Below are 17,097 nucleotides of genomic sequence, written 5' to 3' on the forward strand. Positions count from 1 at the left end.
CGGGCGTCTTGGCCAACATTTATCCCTCAACCAACACCTAAAGCAGATTATCTGATCATTTACTTCATTGCTGTTTGTGGGAGCTTGTTGTGCACAAATTGGCTGCTGCTTTTCCTATATTATATCACTTCAAAGGTAATTCATTGGCTTTAAAGTGCTTTGGGACATCCTGAGGTCGTGAAAGGTGCTGTATAAATGCAAGTGTTTCTTTTTAACAGCTGATAATTTACTCACCTTCAAGTCTTCAGCTTGCCCCCAAGACCCCCTGTTGCCCGTATAGTTGGCATGGGTTCTGGGGCAGCTACAGTGCCATGTTTCTGGACACCCCTGCACCAGGGCACCCAGTCAGTGGGCGCACTGGAAAATGAGATGTGAGGCCCCTTTTTCCTCACCTTTGTGCCCTGGGAATGGGCATTCCCTAGGACCGAGGGTCAGGAAAGTCACCCCTCAATCCCAAAAAAAAAGCACCGGAAACGAAAAACTAATCTGAAGCAGTGTTTTAAACCAGGCAGATAAGGGCCACCCTGAGCTCGGCCGGCATCAGTTTTTTTTTTTCCCCCCTTCTTTGGAGCATCTTGGTCTTGCACAGTGAGTTTCCTCCATTTAGCTGTTCAGTTTAGGTTGTTGTGTTCTCTAGTTTTCTGGTGTTGTAAGTAATGTTTTATTTTGGTTGCATATTGCAGTTTTCATTGTGTGAGTCTTTTTGTGCCTAGAAATAAATGTTTGATCTTGGCAAACTGTTTAACAATCACTGCACACTACTGTTGAAAACTTAGGTTTATATCACGTGTCTGCTAGTTCTGGTCTTTGCCACTTGTGTGAAATGGAAAAACTAATAAGTCAGAAAGCACCTCACTTTTGATATTTTAAATTATAACATGTCTGTTTTGATTGACTGTTTTATTTTTCCTGCTAGTAGGTTTGTGCTAAACCTTTGCAGGAAACAATATCAACTTTTTTTTAAAGTTAATTTATAAATAAATTTAGACCTTCAGAAAAATAGATGAATTTTTTAATTATTGTATGTAAATCTTCATGATTGTGAAGAGTTTTACATGGAATTATCCTTTAATTGCTTCATTATTCATCTTGGTTAGATTCTTTTACATTGTAACGATTGGGCCAAAGCATCATCCCTCCTCTCTCCTATGGGCAAAGTCGGAACATCATGATGAGAAAAGGAGCAAATGCCTTGCTCTATTGACTATTATTGATAAATGACAACAACTGGGATGAAGAATGTGTCATGTGTTTTTTATTTAAACCTGCCTTATGTTTACTCAATGAACAGGCAACAGAAGGCATATATTGCCACGCAGGGACCCCTTGCAGAGACCACCGAAGATTTCTGGCGTATGTTGTGGGAGCACAATTCCACGATTGTAGTAATGCTCACAAAACTGCGGGAAATGGGTCGAGTAAGTAACACTCATCAATCATACTCCCAATTGTAAAATAAACTACCTACAGGGAAAGTAATTTGCTGACAATATGCTAGTTAACAGCTAAGATACTCAATTCACAATCCTGTGATTAGAAATATGAGGCCCAGGATTGACAACCTGACTCTTTTCATAGTATCATAGTAAGTACAGCACAGGAGGATGCCATTCAGCCCGTCGTGCCTCTGCCGACTCTTTACAACTCGCTGCTTAAAAAAATGTTTCCTCATGTTGCCTCTTTCTCTTTTGCCGATCACCTTAAATCTGTGTCCTCTGACCCTGGTTACTGACCCTTCTGCCACTGGAAACAGTTTCTCCTTATTTACTCTGTCAAAACTGCTAATGATTTTGAACACCTCTTTCAAATCTCCCTTAATCTTCTCTGTTCTGAGGAGAACAACTCCAGCTTCTCCAATCTCTCCACATAACTGAAGTCCCTCATCCCTGGTACCATTCTAGTAAATCTCTTCTGCACCCTCTCTAAGGCCTTGACATACTTCCTAAAGTGTGATCCCTAAAATTGAACACAGTACTCAAGCTGTGGCCTAACCAATGTTTTATAAAGGTTTAGCGTAACTTCCTTGCTTTTGTATTCTATGCTTCTGTTAATAAAGCCAAGAATCCCATTTGCTTTTTAAACAGCCTTCTCAACTTGTCCTGCCACCTTGAAAGATTTGTGTATGTGCATCCCCTTTAAAATTGTATCATTTTGTTTCTCTTGCCTCTCCTCAATCTTCCTACCAAAATGCATCACTTCACACTTCTCTGCATTAAATTTCATATGCCAGGTGTCTGCCCATTTCACCAGTCTGTCTATGTCCTCCTGAAATCTGTTACTATCCTCCACATTGTTTACTACATTTCCAAGTTTCGTGTCATCTGCAAACTTTGAAATTATACCCTCTATACCCAAGTCCTGGTCATGAATATATATCAAAAAGAGCAATGGTCCTAATACTGACCCCTGGCGCACACCACTGTAAACTTCCCTCGAATCTGAAAAACAACCGTTCACCACTACTCTCTGCTTTCTGTTCCTTGGCCAATTTTGTATCCACGCTGCCACTGTCCCTTTAATCCCATGGGCTTTAATTTTGCTAACAAATTGGCTCAGTGGCAGGAAGCGGTGTTTTTGCAACTGGAACGCTGTTTCCAGTGGGGTCCCACAAGGCTCAGTACTAGGTCCCTTGCTTTTTGTGGTATATATTAACGATTTGGACTTGAATGTGGGGGACTTGATCAAGAAGTTTGCAGATGATACAAAAATTGGCCATGTTGTTGATAGTGAGGAGGAAAGCTGTAGACTACAGGAAGACTGGTCAGGTGGGCAGGAAAGTGGCAAATGGAATTTAATCCAGAGAAGTGTGAGGTAATGCATTTGGGGAGGGCAAACATGGCAAGGGAATACACAATAAATGGGAGGATACTGAGAGGTGTAGAGGAAGTGAGGGACCTTGGAGTGCATGTCCACAGATCCCTGAAGGTAGCAGGACAGGTAGATAAGGTGGTTAAAAAGGCATATGGGATACTTCCCTTTATTAGCCGAGGCATAGAATATAAGAGCAGGGAGGTTATGCTAGAACTGTATAAAACATTGGTTAGGCCACAGCTTGAGTACTGAGTATAGTTCTGGTCACCACATTACAGGAAAGATATGATTGCACTAGAGAGGGTACAGAGGAGATTTACAAGGATGTTGCCAGGGCTGGAGAATTTTAGCCATGAGAAAAGATTGGATAGGCTGGGGTAGTTTTCTTTGGAACAAAGGAGGTTAAGGGGCGATTTAATTGAGGTATATAAAATTATGACGGGACTAGATAGAGTGGATAGGGAGGACCTATTTCCCTTAGCAGGGAGGTCAATAAGTAGGGGGCATAGATTTAAAGTAATTGGTAGAAGGATTAAAGGGGAGCTGAGGAGAATTTTTTTCACCCAGAGGGTGGTATGGGTCTGGAACTCATTACCTGAAAGGGTGGTAGAGGCAGAAACCCTCATTGCATTTAAAAAGTACTTGGATCTGCACTTAAAGTGCTGTGATCTACAGGGCTACGGACCAAGTGCTGGATAGTGGGATTAAGCTGGCTAGCTCTTTTTCGGCCGGCATGGGCCGAATGGCCTCCTTCTGTGCTGTAACTTTCTATGATTCTGTGAAATCTATTATGTGGTACTTTATCAAATGCCTTTTGAAAGTCCATATACATAAGATCAACTGCACTACTCTCATCAACCCTCTCCGTTACTTCATCAAAGAACTCAATCAAGTTAGTCAAACACGATTTGCCTTTAACAAATCCGTGCTGACTTCATTTATCAGCCTATACTTTTCCAAGTGCCAATTAATTTTATCCTGAATTACTGTCCCTAAAAGTTTCCTCACCACCCACATAAGGCGAGCTGGTCTGTAATTGCCGGGTTTATCCCTCTCCCCTTTTTTGCACAGGGGTGTACCATTTGCAATCTTCCAGTCCTCCGGCACCCTCCCTATATCTGGGGACAATTGGAAGATTGTGGCCAGAGCCTCCGCTATTTCCACCCTTACTTCCCTCAGTAACCTAGGATGCATCCCATCTGGACCAGGTGACTTTTCTACTTTGAGCACTGCCAATCTTTTAAGTACCTCCTCTTTATATATTTTTATCCCATCCAATATCACTACTACCTCTTCCTTTACTGCTACAAAGACAGCATCCTCTTCTCTAGTGAAGACCAATACGAAGTATTCATTTATTGCCTCAGTCATGCCTTCTGCCTCCACAAAATAATCTCCTTTTTTGTCCCTAATCGGTCCCTCACTTCCTTTGACTACCCTTTTACTATTTATATGTTTATAAAAGACTTTGGTTCCCTTTTATGTTATCCGCTAATCTATTCTCATACTCTCTCTGTTTTTCCCTCTTATTCCCTTTTTTTGGATCTCCTCTATTTTCTGTATTCAGCCTGGTTCTCTGCTGTATTATGAACCTTACATTCATCATAAGCCTCCTTTTTCTGTTTCATTTTAATCTCTATATCTTTGGCCAACATTGATTTTTTTTTTTGCGGTTGTTGGGGGGTGAAGACAGGAGAGGACGGTTCGAAACATTAGACGAATAATGACAATCTGACACCGAATGTATCTGACTGAACTGTGAGACTTCTTTCTACTAGTTATTGTTGTTGTTTGTAGCTAGCCCCCAATATCTGTCAATCACAGATCAGTCACCCATTGCAGAACATCAGTTGCAGTTGTCTCAGACGCTGGAATGTTTGTAGTTATCGTGGCCTCACTCTGACATGAATGTGATCAACCTTCGTGAATAGTTTGTTCAAAATAAAGATGCAAATCACTTTTCGTGTGTTTTTGCATATACTTGCAAGGACAGATTGTTTGTTATCTCAGAACTGAAAGCTCCACTGAACCTGAGACACATTGGGTCAATCAGAAGATGAGATGTTAAATACAGCTTTAGTCACAGTAAATGAGGTGTGAAATGCCACCTGTTTGTAAATAATTTGGTTAGAGATGATGTACATAAGGAGCTTCCTGTGTGTTGTGCTCAATGTTGCTGATCCGTTGTTTTATTCTCATTAGGAAAAGTGCCACCAGTACTGGCCAGCAGAGCGCTCTGCGCGGTATCAGTACTTTGTGGTAGACCCCATGGCTGAATATAGCATGCCACAGTACATCCTGCGGGAGTTCAAAGTAACAGATGCCAGGGTAAGTGTGAAGTGGAAGCCATGTTAATGTTTTTTTAAACAATTTTACAACACCAAGTTATAGTCCAGCAATTTTATTTTAAATTCACAAGCTTTCGGAGATTTTCTCCTTCCTCAGGCAAATGTTTTTTTAGTGTGCATGTGACTAATAATAAGGCTTATGCTCTCAGATTAAACTGCAGTTACGATCCTGTAAGATGCCAATGAATGATAACTTCAAAATGTCACTGTACCATGGAAGTAGGGTGTAGATTTGTGCCTAATATTCCTCAGAGCAAGTTCCTGATCTCACCCATACAATCATGAGCAGATGCCCAGTGGAGGACAAGTTTTTTTCCCATAGGAGAGGAGGGACAAGAAAGTAAAAGCTGCTGTTCCTGATCTGCCAAAGATAAAGCTAAATTGCCATCATGCCAAGGATGCTACGTGGTGCAGGGAGACCACAGATGATAAAGTCTGAACTTCTGTCTCAACTCTTCACAGCACTAGAAGTCACCTTTCTGTGCTATTGGTCAAGGAATGGTGCCGGGGCTCCAAAACAAGGCAGAAAGCCTGCAGTCCACTTGGTCATTTGTGCAGCTAAATGTAGTGGACATGTTGATAAGTTTCTGAATCCTCTTGTCTATATTGCATTGAGAATTTACACAATGATTCCACAGCAACCTCACTGAGATGTTTACTGTGCTGTGCTGATAAGTTGCCATGCTGCCTGTAGTATGTGTATTGACCTTCAAAATCGGGTTTACCAATTTCTACTGATAAATTGCTGGATTTCTTTTGGACAATGTAAAATCTGATTTCCTACATAATTTGAAGGGGGAAATTCTGAAATTTCCCATTGTTTCCTTACCAAAAATCAGGTCCAGAGATGTGTGCGTGTTGCATCCATAATGTCAGGGTGCATGTTGAAGAGCCTTGATAATTACTACAGCTATATTATTATTAACAGAAAAAGCTGGAAACACAGCAGGTCCAGCTGCAAGACTTGCTGAGTATTTCTGGCATTTTCAGTTTTTATTTCAGACTCCCAACATCTGCAGTATTTCACTTTTTGATTTATTATGTTATTATCAAAATGGATACACTGCATACAATGATCACAATATACCATTCATAGCACATACTGCAAAATTAAATTTTAGCATAGACTATTTCATATTTCAGTCAGACTTTAAAAATATTTGGGCTTCACAATAGTATGGTGGTGATGCACTATTTTAAACATTAATTTTAGCTGTCACCATTTTGCAGCACACTGTCCATTCACAAATGTCATAAATGTAATTTACTGTTAAAATAGTTTGACAGTAAAGTGTGACCATGGAAACTTACGTTACTTTTGGAACTGGCATTGAGGCCATAAAAGTGGTGTTTGTGAATGGTGCGAATAATTGTATGTTGTCTTTTAGCATAACGATGCCTTGTTAGTCCTTTTACTTGTTTTCTTAAGGTTTGGTGACCTACAAATCAGAAACTACTTTTCTGAGTTTCTCAGAAATTACGCTCTTATTTTTTCCCCTGATTACCTTCTGGTTTTTGATTATTAAAAATAGAAACTGAAAAAAAAGTTTTTAAATCAGTAATAAAAATTGACTTTAAGGGTCCTTCAGTAAATGCAAGCACTTAGCACTAGGTACTGTATCTTTCATACATCTAATATACACGGAAACTGCTATGTAAACTAGCTTCAAGGAGGCTTGAAATGGCCTCTGAATGGTATTATGAAAATACACTGTAATAGAAGAAGGTTAAGGTTTTAACTGACTCCCTCTTACCCGTGTACTCCCACTCCCATTCCTCCCTCTCCCTTACTCTCTCCCTTACTCTCTCTTACCCTCTCCCTCTCCACCTCACCTAGAAACCCAACAGATATCTAGGGGGTGATTTTAGGAGGCAAATGCGAGTGCATTTGTCTTCCAGTCCAGCGCCGGATGACGTCTGGCTCGCTCTCTTCCCCGCCCCGCCCCCTCCCCGCATTGCAGCTCCTGATGGCAGCCAGCCTGTCAATCAGGCTAGCTGCCGGGCGAGAAACCTGGAGAGGACGTTAACCACTATCAATCGTGGTGCGATCGCGTCGGAAACGGTAAGTTTGGTTCATGTGGGTTTGCCACGTGCCCATTCCCCGCCCCCCCCCCCCCCGCTAATATCGGGGCCCTAATCCTAGTTTCATTATTCTCAGTCTATGTTAGAGACAATTTCAATTAAAATGTGGCCCAGTCGCCATTTGTGCTAACAGTTTTCAAATATATACCTTTGTTTTTGACATAGGATGGTCAGTCTCGAACAATCCGACAGTTCCAGTTCACTGACTGGCCTGAACAAGGAGTGCCAAAAACAGGAGAAGGATTCATTGATTTCATTGGTCAAGTACACAAGACTAAGGAACAGTTTGGACAGGATGGACCTATCACTGTACACTGCAGGTAAGGAGGAACAAGCGGTCAATACTTTTCACATTGTTGATAAAATTGGTTGCATGAATGCATAAAATTACCACAACCAAGCAAATTTCCATTACCTATTTGCATGCATTTTCCTTCAGCAGTGTTCTTCCATCTCAGAAACTCCTGGAAAGTAAGTGCAACAGGACTGAATCCAACATAGCTCTGAAATGTACAGCCATGCAAAAATCTGACAAAAGTTTCTCCTGTCTTCTAGCGCTGGTGTGGGGCGGACTGGGGTGTTCATTACTCTGAGCATTGTGCTGGAACGGATGAGGTATGAGGGAGTTGTGGACATGTTTCAAACGGTGAAGACCTTACGAACACAGCGGCCCGCCATGGTTCAGACAGAGGTGGGCTATTTCATCATCATTAAGCTAGAAGAAATGCAAAATGCCTTAAAAATAACATACGTATCATTGTGGTTTGCTGCCTTGCCATTTAATCGCAGAGTCAAATTGGTGGGGATTCTGTATAAATCTTCAGCTTAACCAGTCCACCTGCCAGGTTGTTAGACATTGAGAAGTTCAGTGGTCCCTTTGAACATGAATTGTGATGCAGGCATTCACTGGTCTTTTTCTAGATCAGCCATGATCTGATTCAGTGGCGGAGCAGGCTCAAGGGGCCGTATGGCCTACTCCTGCTCTTGTTTCTTATGTTCTAGAATCACTATCAGTCGTATCCATCAGATGAAGGGGGTGAAATACATCTTGGACAGTAGCATAAAACAGGCAATAGCGCATCAGCGGCCCGTTGTACCACTCTGTTTAAAGCAGGCAATAGCGCATCAGCAGCCTGTTTTACCACTTTGTATAAAGCAGGCAATAGCGCATCAGCGGCCCTTTGTACCACTCCATAAAACAGGCAATAGCGCATCAGCGGCCCGTTGTACCACTCTGTATAAAGCAGGCAAAAGAGCATCAGCGGCCCGTTGTACCACTCTGTATAAAGCAGGCAATAGAGCATCAGCGGCCCGTTGTACCACTCTGTATAAAGCAGACAATAGCGCATCAGCAGCCTGTTTTACCACTTTGTATAAAACGGCTTCCAATGCGCTCTCACCTATTCTGTGCTACTGCCCAAAGCGGATTTCATCCCTGAAATCTTTACTGATGCTGAGCAGAGTTGATATTTAGGCTGTACCAAGGATTGTTACATTGTGTCATTTGCTTGAAAACTGTCGAGCATCTATATATTTTCTGAAGATAATTGTATCCTCACACTGGGTAAAAATGTTTATACCACATTTAATGAAGGTGCAATGAAATATTTTTTGCTGATAACCGTTTATTTCTGATGTGAGCATTTACAGCAAACTTGTATCATTTTAGTTCCAGTTACTTCCCTGACATGCAGAATCTATAAATTCTTTCAAAAGTGAGTAAGATAGTTTCTTGAAAAGGGAATGTTGAAGTGTATGAGCAGCAAGCAGGAAAGTGGGATTAGACTAGGTGGCTTGAGGAGACAAACACCAGCACGGACTTGAAAGGTCAAATAACATGTGTCTGTGCTGTGAATTTCCACTGATTCTATCAGCGCGATATAAGCAGAACACTTGATTAGGAAACAAGAGGTTTGATCTGCAGGTTTTTAAAAGTGGAAGAAAAAACAACTTGACTTTTGTTGACTGCCGCAATGGCCACTGAAGAATACTGAGCAGCGCAGGCTTAACCCCTCATTTACATAATGGGCCTAACGCCTGTTTTAGGTGGCCGCCAGGGTAGGGTTGCCAACCCTCCAGGATTGCCCAGGAGTCCCCCGGAATGGGGCATGGATCTCCCTGCTAGCAGCCCAGGAGATTGTCGTGCTTTAAATTTCCTGCCACGGTGGTGGTACTCCACTCCGTGACTTCACTGGCTGCTGCCCAGAAAAGGCTCCAGATCGGTGGCATTACTGCCCAGAGCTGCAGAGAGCCCGCTGAGATTTGAGCAGCCAGTCAAGAGATGAGTGAAACCTGGGGACTTTACTGTGGGTAATTAAAAGCGCTGATAGAATCAGATTGTTTCCACTGGTGAGCGAATGGGGAGCAGGGGGACTGAGGATCATCACTGGAAGAAGGGAGAAGGAAGGTTTTTGAACTGAGGGCTATGGGACCATGGGGTGCTTCACCACAAGTAGCTATTGAAACAGAAATTGGAACATAATTTATAAGGGAATGGGAGGAATATAAAAGGATTTGGGGGAAAATGGAATTACAGGAGAGAGTGCACGGGAACCTGGAGCCGAACAGCCTCCTCCTGTGCTGTAATTTCTATCATTCTATGAAAACCAGTATTACTCTTAATTATCGGTGCAATTTCATTGAGTTACTATTAGATACTGGTGAAATCAAAGTTCGTCCCAATTCTGGTTTTCCCCCGGCGAATCCCTCCCCCACCCTCAGTTTTCTTTCTTCGCCTGCTTGCAGGTTGTCTCTTGGTTCTCGGAAATTCTCGCAGAACAACTGCTGGCGCAAAACCATAAGCAAAGATACTCAACTACGGGGGACACAACTTTTATACGATACATACAATAACACTTGCCTGGATGGGTGCAGATGCAGCAACTCTCAGCTCGACACCATCCAAGACAAAGCAGTCCTCTTGATCGGCAGCCCATTCACCACCTTAAACATCCACTCCCTCCATTGCCAGCGCATTGTGGCTGCTGTGTGTACTATCTACAAGATGCACTGCAATAACTCGCCAAGGCTTCTTCGGCTGCACCTCCCAAACCCACAATCTCTACCACCTAGAAGGACAAGACAGCAGGTGCATGAGAACAACACCACCTGCACGTTCCCCTCCAAGTCACACACTATCCCTACTTGGCCATATATCGCCATTCCTTCAATGTTGCTGGATCAAAATTCTGGAACTGCCTACCTAACAGCAGGGTAGCACCTTCACCACGCAGTCTGCAGCGTTCAAGAAGGCGGCTCACCACCACCTTCTCAAGGGCAGCTATGGATGAGCAATAAATGAGGCCTTGCCTGTGATGCCCATAGCCAAAGAATGAATTTTTTTTAAAGATGTCACGTGATCAAACCTCCAAGAATACCTGCTATCAGAGTTGACAACCCGACATCAGGGACACCTGGGGGTCGATCTTAGGATGGCCAAGCGGGTGCGTTCGTGGCGGGGGTGGGGGGAGGCTCTGAAAATTCGGGATTCCCGGGGCGGGTCTGGAGCCCAGCTCCAACCCGCCCACTTCCCTGTTCCCCAATGACGCGCTTAGATGCGCGCGCAGCCCCCGCATGCATGCGGTACTCCCACCGGCAATTAAAGCCGATGGGATCCCACTTAAGGCCATTATTTTGATTGTTCAGGTTATTTGCAGACCTGATTGGGAGGATATTTTAGGAGGGGTGGGATTTTCATATCAACTAAGCGTGTTTCCCATACTGGGGGAAACACTCCAAGTTGAAACGGATGTGTTGCAGCCACCAGCCTGTGGGAGCTGCAAAGGTCCATTTGACAGGTTGGGGGGGAGACCCTCACTCATTGCAGGAGGCCACTCTGTCACTTTGGACAAAGTTTGGCCTGCACCACCCTCCTCCTAACACTAAAATTCACCAACTTGGAACCTCAACCCCGGTATGCAGACACATTTACCTACCTTGCGGACCCCCTCAAACGTACATCTTCCAGATGGGGGCTGCCGTAGCTGCAGTCATGACCTTCTCGGAGGATGAACAACATCACCAGCCAAGCCGTCCACCTCTGACACGTGGAGCTCCACAACACAGTGCTGTGACACATCCACCTGCACAGCAGGAGGGAGGGCAACCACAGAGAGAGATGCGTCGCAGAAGGCACTACCCTCACCACAGGGTCTACAGACCGAGGCTCAGCTTCCTGGACCTCTCTGAGGAGTAGTGCACACGGAGGCTCAGAGTCACTCGACATGTAGTCGTGGACATCTGCAGCCTCCTTCATGCCGAGCTGCTCCCGGCTGGCCCGAGCACCATCTTCTTACCTGTCGCTGTCAAAGTCACCACTGCCCTCAACAACTTCTCCTCCGGATCCTTCCAGGGTGCCACCGGGGACATCGCCGGCATCTCTCAGTAGTCTGCTCAAAAAAGCCCTGCAAATACACCTACACCCACTCTGCAGTGACTCAATGGGTGGCATCAGGTGTGGGTCTTCATGGTAGTCCTCAGGAAAGGGAATTATTGCACAAACTAGACAAGATTTACAAAGACATGGTAGTCGTGGTGGTAACAAATTTTAATGTGCTTTGCAAAACAAACTAAACTAAATCAAAAACATGACATTCTTCATACACCCTTGTGCATCCCCTTTGTGCTCACAAAACGTTAGCCTTATGTTTACGGGAACCCCTACATGGTGCTACCCCTGTGGCGTCAGCAGAGGTAGTGGCAGGTTGCTCTTGTCCATGCCTTGACCGATGAGATGCTTTGCGCGGACGCCCTCTGGGTTTCGGTGCCCTTGAAGGCCTCTCCAAAGACTGCTCCACCTGCAACTGTGCAGGGGCAGACTTGGCCACCTGGAGAGGAGGCAGCATTGCGGGTACTGATTGAGAGGGGGGCAATGGGTGAGACGTGGAAGCGCTTTGAATGGCTTCCCCACTTCCATGTCCCCTTTCACCATCATCCCTCCCTTGGCCCAGGCCCACATCACTCCTTTCACTCTGCTGGACGACAGTTTGGAGGACTTGTGTGAAGCCTTGGAAGGCCAGTTGTAATTTATCTGTCAGCCTGTTTAAGGCGGTAGAATGTTGCTCACCCTGAATCCGAACAGCCATTGTCAGGGTCTGAATGGACTCAATTGTTGAGCCGTGCTTGAAGCTCGATGGAGGCCAGCCTTTCCTCCATCGCAGACATTCCCGCACCTACCCGCGACACTATCTCAGAGATGCCTTCACGTCCCTGTGACAGTATCTCGGAGATACCCTCCTGTACCTGTGCCACCATTCCACTCATGCAGGAGTTGGACTTCTCCATCCTCTGCGCGATTGTGGAGAGTGCACGTTGCACTTGTTCCAGTACCTCGGTAATGTGCTGCTGCCCCTCGATGACTCTCCTTTTCATGGCTGGCCCCCAGGGTTCAGCATCTGGGTGCAGCCGAGCAGAGCCTGGAGAAGAGTGCTCTCACCGACATGGACTCTCCACGGCTGCCCCTGCCACCAGGGTCTGCTCGTGCTGACATGTGCGTGGTTACTCACCATGTGCAAGCCCAACTAAGTGAGGACGGGCACCGACCAAGGTGTGTGTATCTGCGCTGGTGGATGGCTGGCTCAGATGTGACGATGGACCCTCAGAGCCGGCAGGTCCTCTGAGGAATCGCCCTCCACAGTCACGGCGGTCGCAGATGGCCCTGCAAGAGAATAGAAAGCGATATTAAGCATGTGGACAGATGTTGAGGTGCTGCAGATGCCAAGTGATGCTAAGATCATTCGCTATCATGAGTGCTGAGTGTTAGATTTCTGTCACCAGCCATTTATGCGCTCCTAGTCTCTGCATCCGCCACGGACAGGCACTCCAGCGTCCGGCTTAGTTCCAATGCCTGCCGCTCCGCATCCGTTAGAGACCACCTGGTTTGGTGGGCCTCCTCCGGTCCTTGCCCTCTCCCGGGCATTCTGGCATCTCTTCTCCTATCAAGGCAAAACAGAGAGAGGCGTGATTGAGTGATGGTTGCATAGTGACCTGCTGCATGCATTGGTGTGGGTGGGGTGACTGTGAGGGAGATGCATGGGAGGTTGCGTTTGAGACATAGCCATGAGATTGTATGAGGATTGGGTTGCGTGGTAGTGTTCGAATGGGAACTGGGGCGGTGAGTAAGTGCAGGCAAGGTGAGGATGATGGTTGAGTGGATGTGAGGAGTGATGCAAGAGCGTTGTGGTGGCAGTGCAGAAGGAGTTGTGTGGTGGTGGAGGTGATGTGGAAGACGGAGTGTGGGAGAATGCGTAAATATTCTCATTTTGGCTGACCTGGTTAGGTCATGAAAGCGCTTCCTGCACTAGACCCAGGTTTGGCACACATTGCCGCTGCTGCTGATCTCTTCAGCCACCTCCTCCCATCAGATGGGAAAAAAATTTCCCTCCTACTCCTCACCCCATCGAGCAGCACCTGGAGTGAGGAGTCAGAGAACCTTGGAGCAGCCTTGCCTCTGGCCTGCAACATGCTCCTAAATTGGTTCTTTGCTGCAGATGGAGCATTGGAGGACTGCCCTTTTAAATAGGGCTCCTCCTGCTGATAGCCTGTGATGCGGGTGCGCAGTGCGCCCGCTGCGCAGGTCTGGAACGGGAAACCTGGAAGCACACGTAAGTACCTTCAGTTAGACTGCGATCACGTGCGGAGCATCCCGATTTCACTGGGCGCGTTACCCATGCGCCCAGTCGACCCCCCACTGCCAACACGCCTCCCTCCTAATATCGGGCCCCTGGTATCAGACCCAATATCAGGATGTTGTTCCCGGAAAATTGACCATCATTGTGCTAGTCCAGTTTCTACCCCATGACATCTGTGAGGACCTTTTAAAAACAATTTTTACCAATTTGCACTGATAAATTTCTGTATTTTTTTTTGGATCAATGAACTAGTAAAATCTGATTTCCTCCAAAATTTGAGGGGAATAAAGGCTGAAATTTCTTACCAAAAAATCATGTCCAGAGATGGGTGCTAATCCATAAGATCAGGAAGCATGTTGAAGAGCCTTGAATAATCACTACAGCTATGTTATTATCAAAATGGATACACTGCACGCAACGATTACAATATACAATTCATAGCACATACTGCAAAATTACCATTCAGCACAGTCTATTCACAAATAATATAAATGTAATTTGCTGCTACTGTGTTTTTAGTCATTTTCACAGAAATTACCCTTTTTTGGCTCTTAACTTTTTCCCCCTGATTTTCGATGCTACAAATAAAATCTGAAAAACACCTGTAAAAACCTAAATCAGCAATAAAAACTGACTTTGAAGGACCTTTAGTATCTGTAGTACTCAGTGAATATTTGATTAATTCCATGAATTTATAAAACTGAGCCCTGAAATTGATTTGTACCAGTCTCTCACTGGCGAAAACACTAGATAAACGGCTGACAACAGTCAGCGTTCCACTGGAGTTACAATGGGAGACTGGTAAAACCCTGTGGAATTTCAGGGCTGTACTGCTTCCTTATTGAATTTTAGTTGGGGATGTTATGAGCATGGAGCAGTCTTTACTCCAGTATTACCTAGAACTATGTAAGATGACTTTCACCTCCCTTTAGAGGTGTCTGGCCATCATGTTTCGACTCCACAGTATATCTTGTATCAAAAGAGTTATTATTGTATTCACCTCTATGCTCATGTAAGAGAGTGCTCCATTGGAAGGAATGAAAGTAATATGTCATGTAATTTATAGAATTCTGTTTAACTTGCATAAATATTTAATCCATCTTTTGAATTCAATTTTTAATGGATGGCACATACATTGTGGTAAACAGATATCGTATTGAACACAGCTCTGTCTTTGTCTACAGGACCAGTACCAGTTGTGTTACCGAGCAGCGCTGGAGTACCTCGGAAGCTTTGATCACTATGCAACGTAACTTCTATCACCCAATCAGAACTTGTGACTTTCAGGACCCAGAAAGTGATTTTTCGAGCCATATCAAATCAAATCATTGTTCAGTTATCCTGTACAGCGAGTTGTCAAGGATGCAATGATATCAGCAACTCAGAAATTCTATCATGATTCTTGGACTGATCAGGAACTAAGTTGACTTGTTTTAATTCCAAACCAATGGGATAATAATTTACACATCTCAAATCCTCTTCACTCTGCATGGGATTCCCTTTTTTTGATTATAATTTTAGCTCAAGTACAATGCATCAATTTACTTTTGGGTTTAACTGGGGTGCCATTTACAATTTTATAAATCTTTTTATTAAAATTGGTAATTTTTTTCTGAAGCTAAATTGTTTTGCTTAATGGCAAAACAGAATTCCTTATGCTGTAAATGCATTTTTTTTATTTTATTATAATTGGTTAAGTTTTTATATTCTCCTTTCTGCTGATTTAAGGGTTCTTTATGTTTGCAGCAGAGCTGCCCATTTTAGTGCAGTTCTGTATTTAATCCTGGTGACTGGAATCTTAACCACTGTTCTGATTATAGCTGCTGTATCTACTCCTAGGGATAGACAAATCGAACTGAAGTTTAATCTCTTATATGAAAGTGTCTTCTCTTCAGATACTGTACAATACAAAACTATTAATACTGAATAAAGCAGGAGCCTGGTGCTGTTAGATGAATTTAATAAAAAAAAACAAGGATGCATTTTGGTTTTGTACAGTTTCTTAATATGACCGATTTGATCCTTTCCTTGTTTTAAAAAAAATAAAAAAAGTTAGAAAAAATACTCAATATCCAATATTCTGTTCAATCTATTGGAGATAAATTTAAACTGGATTGCAACCAACTTGATGTAAACACTGCAACGCACCTTGCTACAAACCTTCAATCACCTACCCAGAGAAGAGCTGGGAGCAACAACACTTATTCCTCACCCATCAGACCAGTCGGTCTCAGTTTCACATTGACTATTCTGTGGGAGTTAAGACTGCTAAACGTTCCCTCACAAATAGCCTGAATTTTCCAGTGAGCTATTATGGTGGGTTAACGTTCTGTGATGGTATAATCTTCTGTAATTCTATGGAGCTAATGCAGTAGAGAGGCTGGGTGTGGAATTGGGGAAGGTGGAGGATGAATGCCAAATATAATCAATTAGTCAGAATGATATTGACTGTAACCTGATTTGAAGGGGTTAAATTGTTTGGAACGCGCTCATTTTTACCTTGTGTATGCATAGTGCTGTAGGGGTTACTCTGTTGTATACACAGTCTGTTTTCTATTTGTTGATAAATGATATCATCATTGGAAAAGTCTTGATGTTAATAAAGTTGAATAATCGGGTTTTATACAATGTGGTTTCATTGGGGAATTTTTACTTATTTTTCCACTCTTGGCAATCAAGGACCTATAATCATCAATCCACCATTTTGGTCTGTGTGCAGATTTAAGTACAAATTTACCAAGAGCGGTTGGTGTAGAAAAGAAGTAAGACCATTGCTGGTTAAAAACAAATTCATAATTAAGGAGAAGTTTGGGAGAGGGCGACAATGGGATAGGAACTCCAAATGATTTCTGGAAGGATTTTTGTGATGGTACTTAATTGATTCAAATACATTATTGACTTCACTGAAAACGAATATTGTCATACTACAGTTGTGGAAATGACATTAGACCCACCCACAGGCCAATTTCTAGTGGGAAGTAGTGTGACCCCATCAAAGATGTATGATCGCCCTTCATTTCAGTTTCCATCTCACAAATGGCCATCATACTGCCACTTGCAGTTTTCCAATTTTCTTTCCATCTCTCCTCTTTGGAAGGGACTTACTCTTGCTGGGATACAGATCCAAGGGCTGACATTCCTCCTGTACGTTTCCAAGTGCCCATTCTCCATGTGCGAATGCTCAAAACAGTGAGTAGCAGTAGGCTATTTGACCACGGTGCATTCCA

The 17,097-nt window shown here is 43.9% G+C and overlaps 1 protein-coding gene across 8 annotated transcripts in view; it reads left to right on the forward strand.

Moving 5' to 3' along the window:
* LOC137325201 (receptor-type tyrosine-protein phosphatase F-like) overlaps window positions 1-16,498 on the forward strand; it is a 521,369-nt gene extending 504,871 nt beyond the window's left edge. For all 8 annotated transcript variants that reach the window (XM_067990027.1, XM_067990026.1, XM_067990031.1 and 5 more), the window contains 5 exons: window positions 1,292-1,418; window positions 5,014-5,139; window positions 7,407-7,561; window positions 7,797-7,932; window positions 15,055-16,498. In XM_067990027.1, coding sequence (XP_067846128.1) covers window positions 1,292-1,418; window positions 5,014-5,139; window positions 7,407-7,561; window positions 7,797-7,932; window positions 15,055-15,123 — 613 coding nt within the window. In that variant the 3' untranslated portion in view covers window positions 15,124-16,498. The remainder of the gene's footprint in view (window positions 1-1,291; window positions 1,419-5,013; window positions 5,140-7,406; window positions 7,562-7,796; window positions 7,933-15,054) is intronic.
* Window positions 16,499-17,097: the final 599 nt, after the last annotated feature.

This window comes from Heptranchias perlo, chromosome 9 (assembly GCF_035084215.1).
Source record: "Heptranchias perlo isolate sHepPer1 chromosome 9, sHepPer1.hap1, whole genome shotgun sequence".
NCBI classification, from domain to species: Eukaryota; Metazoa; Chordata; class Chondrichthyes; order Hexanchiformes; family Hexanchidae; genus Heptranchias; species Heptranchias perlo.